Raw genomic sequence first — 24,559 nt, forward strand, 5'->3', positions numbered from 1 at the left:
AAAGCAACTATACTTCAATAAAACTTAAAGAAAATAAAATAACTGAAATAACAGCTTCTTTCCCAGCTGTCACTAGTGAGGGGACAGAATTTACCCAGAGCTAATCAACACATGGAGTGAGTTTGGTTACACCCCGCCCTACCCCCCAGGGGATATTTGGCACTATCTAGAGACATTCTTGGTGGCTAACTGGGTAGAGATGACAGGAAGAGATTGCTACTGGCCAGAGATGCTGCTAAAAACATTTGCAATGCCTGCGTGGCTGCCCAGGATAAAGAATTATCCTGTCCAAATGTCAGTGGCATTGAGCTGGGAACATGTGCACCCGCGGTTGCTCGGAGTTTCCCAGCCTCCTTTGCGCCACCTCAGCCACAAGGACTGCATTGAGGTCAGAAGGTATGCTCTGGGCATGCTCTTCCCAGGATGCTTTCTCCTGGAGCCCAGCCACTTCACAGGCATTCTCAGGCCGGAAGTTCCTCGGGACACCAGTATGGACATGGAGACATTTGAGGCACCCTGAATCTCGAGTGGATTAGCTGTGGAGTCCATGACTCTATCCTTTCTCCCTGAGGCTTCCTGAATTCCAAAATGTTACGTGCATACTAAGTCGCTTCAGGCCTGTCCAACTCTGTGCGACCCTACGTACTATAGCCGGCCAGGCTCCTCTGTCCATGGGATTCTCCAGGCAAGAAGACTGGAGTGGGTTGCCATTTCCTCCTCCAGGGGATCTTCCTGACCCAGTGATCAAACCCGTGTCTCCTGCATTGCAGGCAGGTTCTATACTGCTGAATAACCGGGGAAACTCCCCAAAGTGTTATACTTTATTTTTATTTTATAATTATTATTTTAGCCATGCAGCTTACAGGATCTTAGTTCCTCAACCGGAGATCAAACCCTGGTCCCCTGCACCGGAAGCACCAGGTCCTAACCACTGGACTGCCAGAGAGGTCCCAACATACTTGCTTTAAATGAAGCTGGCCCCTCTTCTCGCTTTCTCTCCCGTGTCAGATTTCTAAGCCAAAGACAACTGGAATTTGCAAAGTCTGTGTCATAAATGGGCTCCTTCTAGGATATCTGAAGTGAAAACCTGAAGAAAAATATCCTGACCCGCTTGGAGGTACTTTATTTTTAAAATTATCCTTTCTGTCTGCATTAGCTTCTTATGGCTGCTTTAACTACCGCAAACTTAAGTCGCTTGAAATGACATAGAATTTATTATCTTACAGTTCTGAAAGTCAAAAGTCCGACATGGATCTCACTGGGCTAAAATCACAGTGTCGGCAGGGCTGCGTGCCTTCTGGAAGCTCCAGAGGAAAAACTCTTTGCCTTTTCCAGCTTTTAGAGGTTTGCCTGCGTTCCTTGACTCGTGGCCCCTTCCTCCATCTTCCAAGCCGGCAGCACAGCATCTCAAAGCTCTCTCTGACTCTCTTCCCTCCGTTGTTCACTTACAAGGACTTTTGTGGTCACATTTGAACCCCTGGGAAGTGCAGGGTGGTCTGTCACATGTATGTGCAAAGGGCACACACTCTTCTGGGTTGGTTTGGAGGACATAGACGGCTATCGCGTGCTATGGATCCATCCACACTATGCCTTTGGCACTCTTTCTTATGCTTTGAGATGCCCATCATTTGAACAGGTCACATTTATTTCGCTGTTTCGGAACAGGTCTTCCCTTAGACAAACAATTCTGAGAAACACATTGTCGGCCACATCTCCCTGGGTCTGTGTGCCGGCTCTTCTCAAGAGTAGATGCAGAAAAGTGACATGACTGCCCTTTTTCATGTTAAAAGATATCCTCAAATTACATTCTTTCTGGCAATGAACACATTTCTCCACAATCTTAATATCTTGATGTTACCATCTTTTAAATTTTTTTGTCTATCTGGATGAAAATGTTATATTTTTTAAATTTTATATTTTCCTAATTACTCACAAGGTTGGACAACTTCTCATATGTTTGTGAGTGAAAGTCGCTCAGTCGTGTCTGACTCCTTGCGACCCCATGGACATCCATGGAATTCTCCAGGCCAGAATACTGGAGTGGGTAGCCTTTCCCTTCTCCAGGCGATCTTCCCAACCCAGGGATCGAACCCAGGTCTCCCCAGTTGCAGGCAGATGCTTTACCAGCTGAGCCACAAGGGAAGCCCAAGGATACTGGAGTGGGTAGCCTATCCCTTCTCCAGCAGATCTTCCGAACCCAGGAACTGAACCGGGTCTCCTGCATTCCAGGCAGATTCTTTACCAGCTGAGCTAGTAGCATTTTATATTCCCTCTTCTATGAGCTTCATATTTATTTACTTTTGCCTATTATAAATTCAGTTTTTTAGGGTATTTTTCTTATCTGCTTTGCATATACATTGAAAATTAATATTTGTCTATGATATATATGTTCTACCTATATTTCCCAGTGTATCACTTTCATTTAATTTGATTTATATTTTTGTTATATAAAATTTTGCATTTTTGTTATATAAAATTTGAAATAATCAAAACTATCATGCTTTCTTTGTTGTTGTTGATGATGATCTTTACATTTCCAAATCTTATGGCTTTCAAGGTCATAAGAATAGTTTCCAATAATTTTTCCAGTAGTTTATAGTTTGGATTTTTTATATTTAACTCAGGAATCCATTTAGTGTTTATTTGAGGTCCACTGGTCTTATTTTTTTCTCCACACAGATGGCTAATTGTGTCTGCTTTAAAGATTTTGCTTCCTTCCTGAAACATGACAGTTCATTTCTATCATAAACCAAATTCCAATATATTCTTAGGTCTCATCCTGTTTTCTCTACTCAATTTGGTTTATTTATTTATCTGTTTGGGGCTGTTGTTGTTTAGTCGTTCAGTTGTGTCCAACTCTTTTGCGACCCCATGGACCATAGGCTGCCAGGCTCCTCTGTCCATGGGATTCTCCAGGCAAGAATACCAGAGTGGGTTGTCATTTCCTCTTCCAGGGGATCTTCCTGACCCAGGGATTGAACCCATGTCTCCTGCATCAGCAAGCAGACTGTTTACCACTGAGCCTCCAGAGAAGCCCTGGTTTGGGGCTACTATCACACTGTTTTGGTGACCTTAACTTTGGTGTTCATATTGATAGATGGTTGGTTAACTCGTTTCAGTAAAGCAAGTTCGTTTTTAGTCATTGCAAAAAAAAGACCGATAACACATGTCTCAGGCACTCAGCTCCCAGTCCAGGCAGCGATGAGAGATTTACCACCGGGACTGAAACCCACCCTCAAAGCCACAGGACCCTCCTCTCCCGGCCCCCCTGCTGCCGTCCAAATTCTTGTCCCGGCACCACGCCTCAAAATAAAACGCAGCTGTAGTTGGCACACCTGTTTTGGATTTAGTTACAATAAATCAGGGCCTGTATTTATTTCAGTGGCCGGACAGGTGAAGCCCAAGCTGCATTTATAGCAAGCCAACTAGAAAGCAGAAGAAAATCCAGATCGTGAAGCTCTTTCCTCTTAGGGTGAAGGGGTACAGGGACAAGGCCTAAACTTCCTGTGTTTCAAGCTCCTGTGATTCTTTACAGAAATGCCTCAAGTTGTAGCGGTCACACGGGGTCTCAGTCCAATTTACCCACGGCTTAAAACCTTTTGCTCATGAGAGTCACCTAGAGAGCTTATTAAAGGTGCGGATCCTGAAACTCTGGGGTAGAACTTAAACATGCACCTTAGCTCTTCCCTGGCGGTCCACTGGTTAAGACTTGGCCTTCCAATGAAGGGTGTGTGGGTTCAATCCCTGGTTGGGGAGCTAGGATCCTACATGCCTCATAGCCAAAAATCCAAAACATAAAACAGAAGCCATATCGTAACAAAGTCAATAAAGACTTTAAAAATGGTCCTCATCAAAAAAAATCTTAAAAAAAAAAATTGACCTTAGCAGGTGATTACAGCACAGATCAGCCAGGCCCTCACATGCATGCAGTGCCCTGAGGACTCAGAGCCTCCACTTTGCGGTGCAGTGGCTGTCTCTGTGTTACAACACGTGTTCTGTAATGAGGTAGCCGGATGCGTTCATGGGCGTGCGTTGGTTCTTGGGAACTTTTGCCTAGGCTAAGGGCACGGCAACCCACTCCAGTCTTCTTGCCTAGAGAGTCCCATGGACAGAAGTGCCTGGCGGGCTACTCGCAAAAAGTGAGACATGACTGAAGCGACTTGGCAGGCACGGCAAGGACCCCTGAATATCAGAAGTAAATCACAGCCAGCTTGAGTGGGAAAGGGAATAGACTTTAACTCAGCTTTTGCCTTGGCAGCAGGCACCCTTTCTGGTTGTACTTTAATAAAATTAACAGTGTGGCCCAGGGGAACAGAGGAGGGGATGGAGAAGTTGGGGTTGGGCGCTGCAAACTCCTTCCTACAGAACGGATAAAGAAGGACATACTATACAGCACAGGGAACTATATTCAGTATCTTGAGATAAACCATAATGGAAAAGAATATAATAAAAAATCTATTTATCTATGTATATATAACTGAATCATTTTGCTGTAGAGCAGAAATTAACACAACACTGCAAATCAACTATGCGTGCGTGCTAAGTCACCTCAGTCACATCCGACTCTGTGTGACCCCAGGAACTGTAGCCCACCAGGCTCCTCTGTCCACGGCATTCTCCAGGCAAGAAGACTGGAGTGGGTTGCCATGCCCTCCTCCAGGGGATCTTGCTGACCTAGGGGTTGAACCTGCAACTTTTATGTCTCCTGTATTGACAGGTGGGTTCTTTACCACTAGCACCATCTTATACTCTAATTTAAAAAATAAATAAAATTTGAAAAAAAAAGAAATCTGCCCAGCGTTCCTCCCTCCGAAGAGGCACACTCCAGGCCTGGGCATGGGAAGGCAGGTGGCACCTCCCAGGACCAGCCTCACAGACAGCCCCACAGAGACCCACTGCTGGCTTCCCATCTCAGCCTCCAGCTGCTCTCACTAAGGGCTGCCAGCACGTCCACCCGGTGACCTCGTGAACATGTACTCTCTGCCGAGGCTGCCATTGGCCAAGCTGAGCTGCCTCCCTGGGTGGTCCACATGAACATCTTGGGTCCGCTTTTTGCTTTTGTCTCTAGTTTTCAAATAGCCTGTTCCTGAAGTAACCTGCAGGGAGTACTATTTTCCCCAGAAGGCCTGATATTTTATGTGATTTTCTAGAATGTGAAGTGTTGCAGGAATGCATCTACTTTTCAGTTCAGTTCAGTTTAGTCCTCAGTCATGTCTGACTCTTTGCAACCCCATGGACTGTAGCACGCCAGGCTTTCCTGTCCATCACCAACACCCAGAGCTTGCTCAAACTCATGCGCATAGCATTGGTGATGCCATCCAACCATCTCATCCTCTGTCATCCCCTTCTCCTCCTGCCTTCTATCTTTCCCAGCATCACGGTCTTTCCCAATGAGTCAACTCTTCGCATGAGGTGGCCAAAGTATTGGAACTTCAGCTTCAACATCTGTCCTTCCAATGAACACTCAGGACTGATCTCCTTTAGGATGGACTGGTTGGATCTCCTTGCAGTCCAAGGGACTCTCAAGAGTCTTCTCCAACACCACAGTTCAAAAGCATCAGTTCTTTGGTGCTCACCTTTCTTTATAGTCCAACTCTCACATCTGTACATAACTACTGGAAAAAACCATAGTTTTGACTAGACAGACCTTTTTTGACAAAGTAATGTCTCTGCTTTTTAATATGCTGTCTAGGTTGGTCATAACTTTTCTTCCAAGGAGCAAGCATTTTCTAATTTCATGGCTGCAATCTCCATCTGCAGTGATGTTGGAGCCCAAGAAAATAAAATTTCTCACTGTTTCCATTTTTCCCCATCTATTTGCCATGAAGTGAAGGAACCAGATGCCATAATCTTAGTTTTCTGAATGTTGAGTCTTAAGCCAACTTTTTCACTCTCCTCTTTCACTTTCATCAAGAGGCTCTTTAGTTCTTCTTTGATTTCTGCCATAAGGGTGGTGTCATCTGCATATCTGAGGTTATTGACATTTCTCCTGGCAATCTTGATTCCAGCTTGTGCTTCATCCAGCCCAGCATTTCTCATGATGTACTCTGCATATAAGTTAAATAAGCAGGGTGACAATATACACCCTTGACATACTCCTTTCCCTATTTGGAACCAGTCTGATGTTCCATGTCCAGTTCTAACTATTGCTTCTTGACCTGCATACAGATTTCTCAGGAGGCAGGTCAGGTGGTCTGATATTCCCATCTCTTTCAGAATTTTCCACAGTTTGTTGTGATCCACACAGTCAAAGGTTTGACATAGTCAATAAAGCTGAAGTAGAGGTTTTTCTGAACTTGCTTTTTCGATGATCCAACAGATGTTGGCAATTTGATCTCTGGTTCCTCTGCCTTTTCTAAATCCAACTTGAACATCTGGAAGTTCATGGTTCATGTACTGCTGAAACCTGGCTTGGAGAATTTTGAGCATTACTTTGCTAACATGTGAGATGAGTGCAATTGTGCGGCAGTTTGAACATTCTTTGGCATTTCCTTCCTTTGGGATTGGATTGAAAACTGAGCTTTTCCAGTCCTGTGGCCACTGCTGAGTTTTCCAAATCTGCTGGCATATTGAGTGCAACATTTTCACAGCATCATCTTTTAGAATTTGCTCAATCGAATTCTATCACCTCCACTAGTTTTGTTCATAGTAATGCTTCCTAAGGCCCACTTAGGGACTATTTTTTTATAGCATATAGTATAGTATACATATAGTATACAGTATAGTAATTTTTTTACTTTTATACTGTATACTATACAGTCCATGGAATTCTCCAGGCCAGAATACTGGAATGGGTAGCCTTTCCCTTCTCCAGGGGATCTTCCTGACCGGGGGGATTGAACCCAGGTCTCCTGCACTGCAGGCAGATTCTTTACCATCTGAGCCACCATGGAAGCCCAAAGCACTTCCCAAAGCCAAACTTGCAAAACTTCCTCAAAAAGGTCACGGTCACTGTTTGGTGGTCTGCTGCCCATCTGATCCACTACAGCTTTCTGAATCCTGGTGAAACCATTATATCTGAGAAGTACGCTCAGCAAATCAATGAGATGCATTGAAAACAGCAATGCCTGCAGCCGGCATTATCAACAGAAAGGGCCCAGTTCTTCACAACAATGCCCAGCTGCACGTCGCACAACTAATGCTCCAAAAATTGAACGAATTGGGCTATGAAGTTTTGTCTCATCCGCCATATTCACCTGACCTCTCACCAACCAACTACCACTTCTTCCAGCATGTTGACAACGTTTTGCAGGCAAAATGCTTCTACAACCAGCAGGAGGCAGATAATGCTTTCCAAGAGTTTGTCGAATCCCAAAGTATGGATTTTTATGCTACAGGAAAAAACAAACTTATTTTTCATTGGCAAAAATGTGTTGATTATAATGTTTCCTATTTTGATTAATAAAGATGTGTTTGAGCCTAGCTATAATGATTCCAAATTCATGGTCTGAAACCACACTTACTTTTGTCCAACCTAATATCCCAGAGAACACCCACTGCCTCAATTTGAAAAGTAGTACTGACTGACCTGGAGCTTTGTTCCTTGGCTAAGATGGGGGGAAATCAGGGGCAAGGAGCTCCAGAATCCCTGGGCCCCTGAGTGCATGAGGGGCGCAAACTCTTGTGAAAGGTAGCCCCATCCTGCCAGCCTGGAACCCACCCGCATGACACTGGCATTCCACTCCCCAAGGGCTTGACAACCACCAAAACTGGGGCCTCTGGGGGTGGGACTTAGGCACCTGTATATTTACAGCTAAGATTCTCGACCTCAGAGGTACAGAGAATCACTTGGGAGCTTTCAACACCCTCAGTGCCCAAGCCACACTGCAGAGAAATCACATCAGAATCTTGGGGTGCTGGGGAGCCGGGGGTGGTACTCAGACAGCAGTTGGTTTAAGGTCCACAGGGATGAGACCCATTGCCTTAGGGTCTTTTCTAACCTGGGAAAGACTTCTCCTTGGTTCAAAAGACCAAGACTTTTGAACTTTAGCATACATACGAATTCCCAAGAATTGGGTTAAAATTGCAGATTCTGATTCAGCAAAACTGGGGCGGGGCTTGAGATTCTCCATTCTGACAAACAGGTCTGCAGACCACATGATGAGTAGCAAGGATGCAGGTACCTAGGAGCGTCCGTGGATTATCAACACAGACTGGGTCCAAGGCCTGCAGCGAGCCACGATCTTGTGGGTCCGGGATGGGGATGGTTTTTGGCAGAAGGGGCACAGTGGGCTTAGTGATCAAAAACAAAGCAAACGTTTGTGTGACTCCCTGAGTCAACCATGGAGCGGTGCCGACAAGAGGCGTGGCTGCCATGCGCTGAGAAATGACTGATTATAAGCTTCTGTCCTTCCCATCATCAGCAGAGGGCTGGCTTATCCACCTTCCTGAGTCAGAGTTAACAGTTGTTGTTTGGTGAGGGGGAAGAGGGGGGACACATTTTATTATGTAACTGAATTCAAGTCTCAGATTGTTCTGTCCCAGATATGAAAACTACATGGCAGGGAAGTTTAGATGATCTGCTTATATTTTCTCTATGCTTTAAAAAACAAAAACTCACTGGAGACCTCCTACCTGCCCTGTCACTGAGGGGCTATGCATGTTTCAAGTTGCCATATAGTTACTGTGTAAATTACACAGCCTGCCTAACTACTTGACTGAACTTAGATGAAGGGGAAGTTTCTTATCACACTCATTACATGAGCCGACACAAGTGATTCCCAGGTGGCGCTAGTGGTAAGGAACCTGCTTACCAAGGCAGGAGATGTAAGAGACTAGGGTTCAATCCCTGGGTCAGGAAGATCCCCTGGAGGAGGGCATGGCAACCCACTCCAGTATTTTTGCCTGGAGAATCCCATGGACAGAGGAGCCTGGCGGGCTAAAATCCATAGGGTTGCAAAAGAGTTGGACACAACTTAAGTGACTTAGCATGCATGCACACAAGTGACACATTTCTGTAGATCTTAATACACATACACACACACAAGTATAAGTAAAAAGGGAAAATCTGAACAAGATCAGCAGATGGTATCAATGCATTTGCTTGTGAAAATTATACTGGAGTTTTGCCAAATGTTAGCCTCCGGGGAAGCTGGCCACAGTGTATAGTGGTCTCTCTGTCTTATTTCTTACATCTATGCATGGACAATTATTAAAAATGTCAATTAAGAAAAAGCATAAAACATCTTGTAGCCAGCCCTTAATGTTTTTAATATGGGTAGGAAGGACATAAGTATTAAGAAGATAAATAACAAAACAAAAAAATGATAATACTTATTAAATGTTAACTACCTAACAGGTAGTGTGCCAAGCATTTTACATGCATGGCTCTATGTTTTCTTCTTAATATTTACTTACTTATTTATTTGGCTGAGCCAGGTCTTATTTGCGGCCTGTGGGATCTAGTTCCCTGATCAGGGACAGAACCAATCTCCTGCACTGTGAGCATGGCATCCAGGCCACGAGACCCTCAGGGAAGTCCCCATATGAAAGTTTTAATTTGCACAGCCCTCCGTGAGGTGGTGGTTGTTATTACTACTGTTGTTATTATTGCTATCATTTTGTTTCAAATGAGGAAGCTGGGGCTGGGAAAGCTTAACTAGTTTTTTCCAGGTCACACAGCCAGGAACCAAATATGGGTCCAGGGCCCACTACACTATACAAAGAATGCAGACAAGAATGTTGTTTCTCTGGAAGGAGCGATCACAGTTAAAGACGAGGAATGTGCTTCAGGGAAGTGCAATTTGAAGGAGCCTGCACCTTGGCCTTGAGGGACCAGGTGAACAAGACAATCGAGGCCACTCCAGACCAGAAGGTGGAAGAAAACACTCCCTGTGTGAGAAACCGCCTCCTGTTCCACATGAGGAAACCCGTGTGCATGTCTGGTTTGCCTCTCAGAGGTAGACAGAGGCATAATTGTGGAAGGCCCTGAATGCTTGGGGATATGGTGAGATCTTCCGGGATCTAGTTGGCAGTGAGTGAGAGCTGATAAGACACCGATAAGGCCAAGGCTGTATCTGAATCATCGGCATTCACAAGGGAAGCCAAGTGCAAGGTGTGGACGGCTTGGCATAAACCAATCAATTCCCAATGGTGGGGCTTCCCTGAAGGTTCAGAGGGTAAAGAATCCTCCTGCAATGCAAGAGACACAGGAGACGTGGATTCGATCCCTGGGTCGGGAAGATCCCCTGGAGTAGGAAAATGGCAGCGCATTCCAGTATCCTTGCCTGAAAAATCCCATGGATAAGGAGGCTGGCGGGCCACAGCACAAAAGTTCGCAGAGTTGGACATAACTGAACGACTAAGCAGAGCATGAATCTATCCCAGGGCCAGAAGAGCAGTGGACAGCAAATTCCTAGTGGAAGGTTGGTATGTGAAGGGAATCAAGGAATGTACTTAGGACAATGAAGACCACAAAGTAGTTGAGATCAGTGATTATTAGAATCATACCTGACAATACCTGGAATTCACAGCAAGAGCAATTCTAAGAGGAAAGTTTACAGCAATGCAACCTTACCTCAGGAAACAAAAATCTCAAAGAAACAACCTAAACTTAAACCTAAAGCAACTAGAGGAAGAAGACCAAAAAAACCCCTAAAGTTAGTAGAAGGAGAGAAATCACAGAGATCAGAGCTGAAATACATGAAACAGAGAAGAAGACGGCAATAGCAAAGATCAGTGAAATTAAAAACTGGTTCTTTGAGAAGAATAAACAAAAGTGATAGACTTCTAGCCAGACTAATTAAGAAAAAAAAGACAGAGGACTCAATCTAGTAACCTAGTACCATATGGCTACTTACTCAGTTATTGAGTGCATGTTGTATGACTAGTACTATCCCAAGGACTTGGGACATATCACTGAACAAAACAGTGACCAGCTTGCCTACCATCACGGAGCTCACCTTCTTAACTTAGTGCTATATCCTGGTCAGGAAGATTCTTAATCATCAGAACCTAAGAATACATTTCCATACTGTATACTTAAGATCCCGTCTCTTTAGAGAAATGCAAATCTCTCTGGGGTGAGGCTGGGCAACTCTGCAGAAGGACAGACACAGCACTTCTGGTTTAAGAGCAAGGATGATCTTACCCCAGGGTGGCTGCAGGGAAACTTAAGATGGGCAGACTGGCAGGCCTCGCCTCTGAGTTGGATCAAGAAAGCAAGATCAGAACCAAGGTGAAGGATTGGCAGCTCAATCCTTGAAGATGATTCAAGTTAGCCTGGGGTACCCTCTCTGTTTTCCACTCCCAAACTGGGATTAATTTAGGAATCTTCCATAAATGTAGACACTGGGGGCTTTCCAATCTTAGCCTGGGCGAGTACTACTCCAAGACAGATCAGAACAAGATGGCCTTGCTTTGTAAGAGTGGGAAAGGAAGACAGGAAATAAGGACTGCTAGAGATGGTTTAGCTTACATGTCAGCCTTGTTGCTGTAACATAGAATTAGAGATATGGAATTTTTCTCGGAAGCTAAAAGCAATACACAGATGAAGAGAACATCCTAGAAGGCAAGATGCTGGCTTCTGTTTCTACTACTGGGCACCTTAAAGGTAAGTGAATCAGGCAAGACTCAAGAGTGGGCAAATTTACTAATATTACCCCCAACCAAGAATTTTTAGCCATTTCAAATTTTAAGTTCTCACGAGCCTCAGATGTCTGAGAATAAATATTTTGAACGTCTTTTGACTTAGTTATGCGAGGATTCACCCCCATAACTTGGGCTTTTTTTTTTTAGCAACATTATAGAAAGTTTGATTTAGTTTTCAGCGAACCTCTAATGCCTTTGTATCATGTTTGCAATATTTAGCCACTTGATATAAATCTGGCTATGTTGTGTACATGTGTAAGAAACACAGACATCTACTATTAGGGAGTGACTTTTTGCACGGTAGAAGAAATCTGTGCTCACTATGCCACTATCCCTGTGGCGTAATTTTCCTGCTTTAGTCAAAATTCTTGTGCGGCACAGAACTGTTTTTGAATAGACAGTTTCTACTCATGTTGACCCTTGAGTGAGAGACTGACTCTGCTATGGAGAACAGCAAACTGAGAGATGGTCCCTCTGCCTGCAGCGTGCGAGCGGTCTAAAACGTCATGTTCGGGGTTCTCAGATCCTGGCCTTGGTCATGCCTGGAAACACAGGTGGGCCCTTGAGTTGAGGGTTTGCAAGATGGGTGTGCACCCATGAATGAGTGAGTGTGTAAGCTAGAGTGCCCTAAGAAGTTCAGTAGAGACAACAGGGCCCCAGAGATGGCCCATTTTATTTCACTGCATTGCCAGAAAACAAGAGAGCTTGCTGGTCCCCAGAGTTCTCCATCTCAGAATTCAGCTTAGGGCACAAGCTGAGGACGAGAGAGGGGGCTCCTTCCTTCAATGCCTCTCAACTCTGGGCAGTTGAGGAGCTAGGAGTTGCCTCCCAGAGCAATGGGTCTAAAACTAACCTTGTCAGTAGCCCCTGCCCCTCCACTTACTTTTGGGGGCCACTTGGCAACACCTCCCCCTCCACACACAACACTTAATAATTAAAATAATTTTCCCAATGAAATGCTCAATGTGGATGTGGAACAACTGTGAAAAGGCACTTAGCTGAGCAAGGCAGAGTAGTTTATGAGCAGAAAAGGAAATGCTGTCTCTATTGACATGGAAAAATTAACACTGCAACTTAATTTTGTACTACTATTTGGCCAAAGCACCTCCTTAAATTTATCCTGGGCGTGAGTCTGTGGTCACTGGTGTGTTAAACAACCACAGAGCGTAAAGCGGGCACTCCTGCAAAAGGGCAGAGTAAATGTGGCTGTTACATGACTGATTTGGCCAGGGGAACAGAAGAATCTGCTCAGGAAAAAAACTACCTCACATCTGGAGATTTTTTCAAATTGGCTATATTATGACTGGGCCTTTAGAAATCATCAATGCATTAAATTTTTACTTTTTCCCAAAGTGAATTCAATAACTGAAAGCACTTGGGAATGCTTAGTTTTCTTTGGAGTGTTATCTAGTCTTCTATAAAAACAATACTAAGTTCTTGCTACAGAGTTGGGAGAAGGGAAACAGAGGCTGAGTAAAAATAATTGATAAATAACTTTTCTTAGGTTTTTATTTACAGAAATCAAATCTTGGCCATAGTACAGCATCAGTTCAAAGCCCACTTAAAACCCTTTAAACTTAAAAATACAATAAATTCATATATCACATAGCATCCTTTGTATATTAATTTTTCCATTTCTTTCAAATATACCCCCAAATGAGTAGTAGGGTAAAACCTTTTTTTTTACTTCCTGTAGTGTTTTCTTTGCCTCTTTTACACTATGTGGTCTAAGAAAAATGAAACAGACATTCATTCAAAAATCTACTTAGATATTTGAGCATAGCAAAGTCTACTTTGTCTACTTTCTCCACCATCATTAAGCAAATTCTGCAAATCTTCTAGACACACCAAAATCTCTCATTCATTCTATGAATTCTGATAAAAGCCAGCACTTACCAAGTTTCAAAAGTGCCCCGGAAAATCACTAAAAAGAATGTTTTGGTTTCTTTTAAAGACTACACCCAAAACATTTGCTTGAAAACTTTCTGAATAGTGACATTGCCTGATAAAACCCATGCACTAGACAAAATATCAGATTTCTTTTTCCAGCTGTCCAGAGTCCCATTAGTGCCTCTTACTTCTATCTGTCTTTTGCTATAATTAGGATGGCTTAGGGTTTATCTGGGCCTTTTTTCAAAACCAGATTTCCTTCCCAGCAGCAGCCCCTGTCATTCACAAGTCCCCTTGTGGTACTGGGAGAATTATTTTGATGTAGATTGTGGTACGGCAATTGTGAATGTGAAGGGAAGGGAAATACACACATGCACACACACACAAATACATTTGAGCTTATAAATTTGTAAAAGAGGAGTCTTACCTGAGGATGATCACTCCAGCCTGAAACCTTGCTTGTTTCAAATACCTCTGTAACCCACAACCCTTCTCCCTGGAAGTGCAAGTCCTCTTTCTTGGAGAGCGAGCCGGGTGGAGTCTGCAGGGTTTTCGCTTCTGGCTCTGTTTGGGTTGGAACCACACGGCCTCCTGCAGGAAACTGGGGCTTCAGATCGGTCCCCTCTGCTCTGGCATGGGAGCTGTCTCTTTTGTCACTTGGGGTTAGTGGGTGCTTAACAGGTCCCTTGGGACAGAGGCGATTCAGGGAGGCTTCCTCTGTCCTTTCTTCCAGGCTGGAATTCAGCCTCTTGGCTTTTCCCTTAATTCCCGGTCGCCACGTCCTGGCAGGTTTCTCAGGGCCCCTCCGGCTCCATATGTCTTCTCCCCCGACTCTTTTCCCGGCCGTGGTCTCCAAGCAGCGGCTCATCCCTGGTTGTCCTGACTCGCCAGACAGGCGCGTCCCCTCTGTCTCAGTCACCGCTTTATCCACGTTTAGCAGGTTGTCACCGGAGAATTCCTTTCTGGCCTGGTGGCTGTCTCTGGTTTCTCCTTGAATTCCTGGATAACCGTCTTCAGCAACCTCCGAGGCAGCGGGTGGTTTATACCTGCCCGGGTCTGTCACTGTAGCCCGTCCATCCTTCTGCGGTCCCGGGGGCAGGGGCATCCCTGTTTGCAAGGATGAGGCTCTGCGCGCGGAGGCCCGGCTGCTCCTTCCCCCAACTTCTTGGGGTGGTGAGTGATGACCACAGAGGCCAGTGGTGGCGTCCATGGGCCCCGTGTCATCCGACACCGGGGGCCTACGACCCAATTCACTGAAGAAACCCTCACACCCACCCAGGCTGCACTCACTGAATTCCATCTCCTCGTCATCGCTTTCTAATAAAAAAACACGCTCCGTACCCTGCAGGTTCCTTTGCCAGATCGCATTAGAGTAATCTGTCATAACGTCGGAACATTCCAGATACTCCAGGTCATCATCTGAAAACTCCTCGGTGCAGGTTAGGGTTATCTCTGGGCAAAGTTCATAGTCACTGTCAGAGTCTGTGCTGGAAGCCAGGGGGCTGGCGGGCCTTGCCGCTGGAGGAGCGGAGGAGCCTGCCTGTGTCAGGGGCAGGCTGAAGGTGATGTACTTCTGGACTCTGGCATTTTGGTGACTAGAGTTCAAGGCTTCCTCGTTAGGGCCCTCGGGGTCTAAGGCACCATCTATTAACCTTGGTACTTTGGAATGCACGGTCCTGTGGCCACACACATCTTGTTTACCAGGAGCATCACTTGAATTAGGAAAAGGCAATCCGTCTGCAATGCCCTCTGTGTTAGCAGCATCACCAGCCTCTTCGCTTTGCCTTGTGTCTTTAACCGCCGAGGGATTTTCAGAGTCGGATGCACCGGGGTCACGGTCGGCTGATACCTGGAGTGAACAAACACCGTCAGATTTGGAGGAGGGGGCGTCAGCTGACGTGGGAGGACCTGAGGCGATACCTTCTCCTTCCTTATAAGGGTGCTCTTTCTCATCAGTGCGGTGTGGGCTCTCCTGCTCACACGTCTCCGTGTCGTGTTGCCAACCTGTGTGCCCGTCATCTTTCGGGTTGGGAGAGAGTGGTCGGTCCTCTGATGGGCTCTGCACTTCAACAGAAGCAGAGCAGCAGATCATCCCAAAACAGTTCTGAGCAGAGACTTGATAGACAGCCGTGTCATTTTGGGTACAGCTAGGATGAAGAGAGGAGACACGTAAGTTTGCATGCCGATGTGCCTTGCATCATGGCACACACAGATAATGACCGTGGTTTTCCTGGGCACTCAAGATGTGGGGTCCCCCCTGGGAAGGGGTTTGTGGTCAGAGGCAACAAGCTGAGATGCTCAGCGTTTTCCCTTAAGGCTTTCCGCAGTCTTACCCCAAATCGAAAATGCTGAGAATAACTCAGATGAATGGGGAAACAGTTTCTAGTTTCTTCTTCTGTCTTTTATTTTAAGTCATGTTATGTTATAGGAACTTGAAACAGTATTACTTTCTGAAGGAAGGCATAGTACACAATAAGCTAAGGCACTCTAAATCTTGTAGTGGACTGGTATAAGCAGTAATTCTTTTAAAGACCATGCTAAGAAAACATGATTTTTGCCAGGAGGCTGTAAAGATAATACTGTACTAGGACTATGTGCATGAAGAATAGGGCCCTTTCCTCTTTACTTTAACATGACTGTAAAGTCTAAACCACAGCCATGAGCCCCTCTGGCTGGAAACCAGTGTCCACATGCCATCCTGACCAATACCCGCCAGGTGTTTGGCTCTGGCTCAGCAGGGAAGAAACTGAATCCTGGATCACGCCAAGCCTGCTCTCCCGCTCCAGAAAGGATGGTGCTGGGGACCCCTCCCTTTCCTGACTGGAGCCACATGGCGCCTGGACCCTGAATGCTTTACTGACCTTTCCCCTGAGAACACTTCCCCAGGCTCTGCAGTCTCAATAAACACATGTTGTACCTGCTCTATTTTTTAATATTAATTTTTGTTTGTTTATTGATACCTAGCAGCTCCAGGTCTTAGTTACGGCACATACGATCTCTGATCTTTGCTGCAACACGCGGGATCTTCACTTGCAGCATGTGGGATGGCGGGCTGTAGTCCATAGAGTCGCAAAGAGCTGGCCATGACTAAGTGACCCAGCATGCACACATGCACGCGTGTACACATGGGATCTAGTTCCCCCGCGGGGCTCACACCTGGGCCCCTGCACTGGGAGCACTGAGTCTTAGCCACAGGAACACCAGGGAAGTCCCTACACTTGCTTCGGAATTTGCACTTTTATTTATCTCATTTGACCTCATTGTAACACTGCTGGTGTATTATGTACTATCCATCTTCAGAAAGCAGGAGCTGAGGTGTGACTCAGAGGTGATGTTCAGGTCATTAGTGACTCATGCGCGTAAAAGATGCACAAGTGTCTCCCCCAGGAGGGTCAGTGTTAGGTGTTTACAGCCACAGGACACAGTCTTTCTTATCCTCTCTCTTCCTTACTGGAGGGCCCTCTTTGTCTCCTGACCTCATATGTGCTCATAAGCCTTCATCTATTGGATACCCACTCACAGAGGCCTCATCTTCAGAAAGCACAGGTTAATTTCAACTGCATTAATACTTTGTTTTGTTGGCAACTTGATTCTCAAGCAGAAGACCCTCGAGGTGGCTGAGGTTGGCCAGGCCTGACCCACAGCCAATCTCTGGATTTGCCGTGGCCAATAGCACAGGAAGACTGAAATTTAGGGCAACTTTCTGGGGGAATCACTAGATGCTCCTGACTATCTCACAAGATTATTCTGAGGTTCAAACGACAAATTCAGGGTGAACGGACTTTGTGAAGCAGAAATGTTATGCCATATATACTCTATAAGAAAGCAAAAGTGATAAAATGATAATTACATGATGTGATAAGCGTGTTAGCTGACACTGCTATGGCAGTCATATTGCAATATAAAGGTGTCAGATCAATACATTGTACACCTTCAACTTACATGGTGTTCAGTGTCAAATATAACGCAGTTTAAAAAGGGGAGGGGAGACTTCCCTGGTGGTCAAGTGGCTAAGACTTTGCAGTCTCAATATAGGGGGCCTGCGTTCAATCCCTGGTCAGGGAACTAGATCCCATATGCAGCAACAAAGATCGAAGATTCCATGTGCCACAAGATCTGGCACAAGCAAACAAATTAATTTTTTTTTTTTAAGAAAAAAGGATGGGAGAGCACTAAGACCAGGTTTTCTGTGGTTCTTACGAAGTATGCAGAAACTATCAGGATGACTTGTAAAATCTTACATCAGATTCAGATCTGTGAATCAGAATCTGTGGCTAGGGACTTCCCTGGTGGAACAATGGCTTAAACTCTACACTCCCTCATGCAGGGGGTAAAGGTTTGATCCCTTGCTGGGGAACTAGATTCCACATGCCACAAGTAGAGCTCCTGCACGCCACAGCAGAGACCCAGAACAATAAATAAATAAACAAATATTGAGAAAAAGAATCTGTGGGTAGAGGGCCCAAGAATTTACTTTTCAAGTTCCCAAACAGGTTGTGCTACAAACTGTCCTTGGCCTACCCATAAAGACATCCTCATCCTCACCATTCGTTAGGCTGAGGTCTGTTCAGTTGAAGCTGAGGGGAGCTTGGAGAGAAAGGGGCTTCTGCATGAGTCTCACGTGGCCCACGCCATTCTCTTCATGCCTCTTTTGATGAGTTCTTGGAGATTTGGCCTCAGCCGAGAGCTCAAATGGGGCTTCCCCCAGTGGCTCCGTGGTAAAGAATCCACCTGCAGTGCAGGAGATCCAAGAGACTCAGGTTCAGTCCTTGGGTCGGGAAGGTACCCTAGAGAAGGGAATGGCAACCCACTCCAGGATTCTTGCCTGGAGAATCCCATGGACAGAGGAGCCTGTCGGGCTTCAGTCCATAGGGTTGCAAAGAGTCAGACAGGACTGAAGCTACTGAGCATGCACGCAAGAGAGCTTAAACAGAGTATAAAACAGCCCCCAGGGGTTTCTGGAATATCCCAAGTAATTCTGATTTCCTGTTCTATCCAGGCCATGATCCATCTGCAGAATGAACCAGCTACCTTGAAGGTACCATGATTCATGTAGGAAGAAGAGAAAGGAAGAGAAAAAAATGTGCCTGAGAGGCACAAAGGACCAGGTAAGAAAGCAATGAAGGAGAGAACAGAGGCAACTCGCAAAAATCAAGAAGGGAAAACACAACAAATTTTAGAAAGGTATGGAGAAAATCAATGGATTTGTGCATTTAATTTCTGAATGATGAAATTAACAGATCAGGGAATGTTATGATTTAGTAATGTCAGATTTTATGGAACATGTGTTTTAGCTGATATAAGATTTTACAAGTCATCCTGAGTACATTAAAGAGGAAGAGGAACTGGATTAAGTATAATTAACTTCTCACTGTCTAATGAGTGCCTTTGAGAGAGTTATGGTTTGCGGTTGGCATGTCCTAGATAATTATCTCTCAGCATCCTAACGAGGAGGTGGAGAAAATCCGGCAAGAAACCCAGCCTTGTTGAATGCCTCCTGTATTAAACAGTATGCTGGCTGCTCCCTGTCAGCAAAACCAAGGCTCAAAGGAGTCATTTCCCCCAAAGTGACAAAGTTGGTAAGTGGCAGAGCTTAGAGAGGAAACCAGAATCTCTGACTCTTATGCCTGGCTCTGAGTGTCCCGTTAGAAAATGCACATTCAGAGGAGGGAAATGACAGGGTGCAGAGAAAGGTCACATCTGCAAATAATGGGTTTCTTTTCTGAGTTTTCATCTTCATGGGTAAACTGACAAGAGTGTGAACCAACATAATGGTAAGACCTGGCAGGGAGTCAAGGAGGGACTTCCCCCGTGGGTCCAGCAGTTAAGACGCCAAGCTTCCAGCGCAGGGGGCTCAGGTTCAGTCCCTGGTTGGGGAACTAAGATCCCACATGCTGCTCAGCGTGGCCAAATAAATAAATAAAATTTTCAAAATTAAAAAAAAAAAAAAACAGTCAAGAAGATGGGGGAGACATCATGTCCAGCCCTAAAATGACTGAAAACCTCCGGGGGAGGTGTGGTAAACTTCTCAGAGGTGCTTACTGTCCGTTCTGTGCCCAGTTGCATGGAGCATTCCAGAAGGGCAAAGGGAACTCAAAACAGGGACCTCGGTGGTAGCCGTTGAAACGGCATAAACACAGGACTGGGGTTTATATCCTTGGCGAAATGCGGGTAGAGTGGCCTGCCTGTGGGCCCCATGGTGATTTGACAGGAATGCAAAACCATCCGGGAAGAAATTCCATGAACAATTAATTGCACTTTCTCCTTGCATACCTGCGTACCTCTCCTTTTGGCTGAAGGAGACAGCAGCCTTCCTCCACGTTGCTGTGAAAATCTTGCCTGATTAACTCTGAGGTTCTTTCTAAATAAATCACTTCCATATGAGAGAAAAAGGGATGCATGAGACCTAAGTAAAGGGGGCTTCTTCTGAGCTTGATCTATTCTGTTTAAACCAGAGGTTCTCAAGCATTTTGGCATCAGGACCCCTTTCAACTCTCAAAAATAATTGAGGACTCAACAGACATTTGTTTATGGGGGTAAAATCCACCAATGTTGACCATATTAAAGTTATAGGAAAGTTGAAAACATTTGTTTATTCCTTCAAAAAGAAAAAAAATTGACTTATTACAAGTTTGCATAAGTGACATATTTTTATGGAAAAATACCAGAACAGGATCAGAGAGGAAAAAAAACTTTTTTTTTTTTTTTTGCAAAACAAAGTAATATTGTGCATGCTAAGTTGCTTAGTCATGTCCGACTCTTGAACATTGGAAGAGTGGTATTGCTTTACATTTTTTCCGTGTGGCTTGTGGCTTAATAGACGACAGCTGGATTTCTGTATCTGCTTCTGTTTTCAATGGGATGCACTACAGTGTTTGGTTGAACTATATGAAGAAAATCTGGCCTCACACAGATGCGTTGTTGGAAAAGGAACCAATATTTTAATGGTCTTTTTAATATGATTTTAGATAACCTCTTTGATACTACACAAAGATTAGTTGCAATGTGGAATCCAAAACACGATCAATGAATTTTTCATACATGGTACACAGAATCCGTTGGTCTGCACTGCATCTTACATGGATCTTTAACCCATGGGTGATTTTGTATCATATATTGGTCATTTGGAAAAACTTGGTTCATGAGATCTTCCTAATATTAATATGGTTCAATATACATTATTTTTAAGAATTACATTCATTAATATTACCCTTACCCTTATCAGAACAGCTTTGAGGTATTGGGAAACTATCAAGTTTATAAAGAGATACAAGTTTTCCAAACTTCTAAATTAAGGAAATGATATGAATATTCACTTAAAATGATGAGAGTCAATTCTGTGCTAAATGGCATAGAAGCAGAAGATGAAAAGCATCAGCGAAAACTGAAATAAAGGACCCCTGGAAGTTTCCTCCTTTAAGGCAAGAACACCAGCAGCCTTTGTCTGAATCAACTTTTCAGAACTCTCAACACCAGCCAAGGGCAATGTGGGTAGCATTTGTTCAAGAAAAATGGCTGACTCCCAGCAAGAGGAGTGAGTTTTTTGCGATTTAACTCGCCCTAGTCTTCTCCCCTATCCCCCGTTGCATGGTAGTCTCAAGAACCAAGAGCCCACAGTCAGTGAAAATCTGCAGCCTAGTAACCACCAAAGGAGACATAATAGGGTGGGAACAACTCCGAAGCCTCCTCTCCAGGGAATCAGCATTGTGATCCATCTGGTGCTGACCTGGATGACCTCGCCCACAAGACTGTCTTTACATGACAGAGCTCAATCAACAGGAACAATATTTTCCCTGAGAGCATTTTTGTCCAAAAAATTCAGAGCCAATAGTTTAACATCACGGCTGCCTGATGGCAAACAACAGGCGAACCGATATGTTGAATTGGGAAGGAGGAGGCTGTTTTCCATTGATGCTGGGGAGGGGTGGGTGAGGGGAGGCAGGAGGCTGGGGGTAGCGCTAATTCTAGAAGTTCCTTGGGATTCCACCCACTTGGGTTGGTTTTGTGTCCTGTGAACAAGTGTTGTCAATGTGAGTAAGAACTAAGAACCCAGGGCAAGGATCCATGGGATTAGTGATGCTGTAAAACAAGAAAATGAAGACAAGGAGTTGGGGAACAGAATGTATCAAGTGCAATAAAAGACATGCAGTCATTTTTTTCTTTAGCTGCTGGTTCAACAGACCTGTTCAAATGGATGCACTTTTAAATCCTCCCGCTTCAGTCACCATCACCATCATTCTCATCACCCCAAAGGGTGTTGTGTTTTCAAATGTACTATTTCATACATTTATTTTTTCATGATTGTTGCTATTATTGTTGTTTAGTCGCTAAGTCATACCCAACTCTTTTGCGATCCCATGGATTGTAGCCCACCAGGCTCCTCTGTCCATGGGCTTCTCTAAGCAAGAGTACTAGAGTGGGTTGCCATGCCCTCCTCCAGGGGATCTTCCCGACCCAAGGATAGAAGCCAGGTCTCCAGCATTGCCAGGCAGATTCTTCACCGTCTGAGCCACCAGGGAAGCCTGTAATCATGACTGCAGTGGCACAAATAAAATAAGGTCCATCCATGTGGAATGAGAAGCAGATGACCCCAGCTCTTGTGGCTGCTCCTTTCCTTCTGTCTCCTGGAGGTCATTTGCCTGCTCCCCCAAAAACGCTCTCACCATTGTTAAAAATGCTGGAACTCAAACTGTGAGATCTGGCCAGGTGCCCTGAAGACAGATTGGTAGAAGAAGCTGCAACGATTGGCTAGAGGTAAGATTTGGAACCATCCCTGAATTTCAGATATGACTCTATTACTCATCCCATGTTCCAGTGGAAGAAAACAAGATCTGGGAATGAGCTGTCTCCCCGCCCGCTCCCTGAGCCTGTCTGTGCAGCAGTGGGGGGAGCCTGGGCTCAGTAAATACTTACATGATGACATCCTGTCCTTCCTGCAGGCAGAGCACAGGGTGAAGGTCATAACATTTTCTGACGTTAAGTGTCTATAGTTTATGACTTGCCTAACTGCTGTTGTCCATTTTATAAACTGACTTACTCAGAATAATTAAAGGAATAAGTAAGACTTAGGTTTTCTTTCCATGCCCCAAAGCTATGTTCATCATGGAGATGGAAGAATTCCAACACTACAAACACACGGAATTTCTTGGTATTTTCCGCAAGAAGCTAGATGTATTTTAAAATTGATGAAGAGATTCCTTGTACATGCACCAATTTATCTAGTTACTTATCCAACAGATGTACCGAACCAGACATCTGGAGAGAGGAAGGGGCCTTTGGTTTGTGCTGTTCCAGGGACCGTCTGCCCTGTCCCCTCTTGTGCTCGCTGTTACAGAGCTGGCCCCCGGAACCTGCATCTCCCCTGCTCCCAGGACCACTAGCTCTGTGCTGCATTTGACCCAAGGAAGGCAGGAGACAGGGCTTCCCAGGTGGTGCAGTGGTAAAGAGTTTACCCGCCAATGCAGGAGACACGGGAGATGTGGGGGTCAGGAAGATCCCCTGGAACAGGACATGGCAACCCACTCCAGTATTCTTGCCTGGAAAACCCCATGGACAGAGGAGCCTGACAGGCTACAGTCCATTGGATCACAGAGTCGGACACAACTGAGCATGCACACACCTAGGCAGGAGACGGGAGGGTGGGCAGAGGGGAGAAGCCAGCCTCAGGTGGCATTTCCAGCAGGCGCCACCCTTCCTGTAGCTCCAGGTCCCACAGGACAGCCCACCCAGAATGAACAGCCTGCCTCCCGCCCCCACCCCACCCCGCTTCATCCCTGCAGGTAGGAGATGATGCTTCCTGCTGATGCTTATCTCCAGGGACCCCACTGCCCCGTCTGGCTCAGTCACTTGTGTAACTTGGCATTGAAGGCTTGGTTTTTGTCTTTCGGTTAGACCCTGACTGATAGAACACTGGAGTGGGTTGCCTTTCCCTTCTCCAGGAGATCTTCCCGACCCAGGGATGGAACCCAGGTCTCCTGCATTGCAGGCAGATTCTTTACCATCTGAGCTACCAGGGAAGCATCAATCATCTTCCTGGTTAGACCCTGATTGATAAAGAGATGATTTATTTTGCAGATCTTAGAACTGAGGTCCAAAGAAGACATGACTGTCTTAAGTTACACAGCCAAACAAAATAATAAGAAACATCTCCCACGTGTAAGGCACTGTGTTAGCTGCTATGTGGAAGATGAAAGTGTTAAAGTTTGAGGTTTTCCCTCAGGAGATCCCCGTCCAATAAGGAAAACTAGGTGTCCATATAAGCAGCCCCAAGACAGGACAGGATGTGCTAAGTGCTGTTAAAAATCAGACCAATGCTAGAAATCTGGGGGTGGGGAGGTGACAGGTGATGATGAGGGAAGGTTTCCGGGGAACTTGAACGCTGAAGCAGGTCTAAGAAATACACGGTAGGATTTTGGCAGGAAAGGTGGTCCGGGCCTGAGGTTGGGGCTGATTACTCTGGGTATGAGGAATGGCCAGAGGTGAGAGGAGGTGGGAAGGCAACACACATGTCTCATTTGGAACCCGGGGGAGCACTGGGCCGAAAGTTAGGGCAAGCGCGTGATCTACTGTTGAAGCAGGAAGCAGGATGCTTTAGAGAGCGAGGAGAGATGCGATTAATATTTACACCAAAGAAAGGTTTCCCCGCTAACTCCAGCGGTAAAGAATCTGTCTGCAAGCAGGAGACTCGGGAGACACAGGTTTGATTGCCGGGTGGGGAAGATCCCCTGGAGGAAGCAATAGCAATCTACCCCCAGTATTCTTGCCTGGAGAACCCTATGGACAGAGGAGCCTGGTGGGCTACAGTCCATGGGGTCACAAAGAGTAGGACAAGACTGAACACACGTACACACACATATACACGCACACACGCGGGCAGAAGGTGGGGCTGACCCAGGCCAATTGGGAGCAGGAGGAGTTACTGACCAGGAGGTGGGTGGGGTCCAGGTCATGAATGACTTTGCATCCCAGACTGAGGGGTTTGGACCTCACGCTCCAGTTCATCAGGAGGCAGATAAGAGCACTCATTTCGGGAGGAGTGGAAATCGTTCTGTGAGAGGCTCACCACGTTGCACAGGGTGCC

General features: G+C 45.5%; 1 protein-coding gene and 1 long non-coding RNA gene across 3 annotated transcripts in view; one reads left to right on the forward strand and one right to left on the reverse strand.

Annotated features, from left to right (window-relative positions):
* The window catches only part of ALPK2 (alpha kinase 2), a 128,956-nt gene that overhangs the window by 68,164 nt on the left and 36,233 nt on the right, over window positions 1-24,559 (reverse strand). Inside the window, exon 4 of the mRNA XM_065932821.1 lies at window positions 13,907-15,626. Coding sequence (XP_065788893.1) covers window positions 13,907-15,626 — 1,720 coding nt within the window. The remainder of the gene's footprint in view (window positions 1-13,906; window positions 15,627-24,559) is intronic.
* The window catches only part of LOC136166497 (uncharacterized), a 72,656-nt gene continuing 59,475 nt past the window's right edge, over window positions 11,379-24,559 (forward strand). Inside the window, exons 1-2 of one of the 2 annotated variants that reach the window (XR_010662930.1) lie at window positions 11,379-11,551; window positions 18,479-18,587. This is a non-coding gene — a long non-coding RNA (uncharacterized lncRNA). Of the gene's footprint in view, window positions 11,552-15,175; window positions 15,649-18,478; window positions 18,588-24,559 lie in introns of those variants that run through there. The other variant, XR_010662926.1, reaches the window with a different exon arrangement.

The sequence above is a fragment of the Muntiacus reevesi genome, chromosome 4, assembly GCF_963930625.1.
Source record: "Muntiacus reevesi chromosome 4, mMunRee1.1, whole genome shotgun sequence".
NCBI classification, from domain to species: Eukaryota; Metazoa; Chordata; class Mammalia; order Artiodactyla; family Cervidae; genus Muntiacus; species Muntiacus reevesi.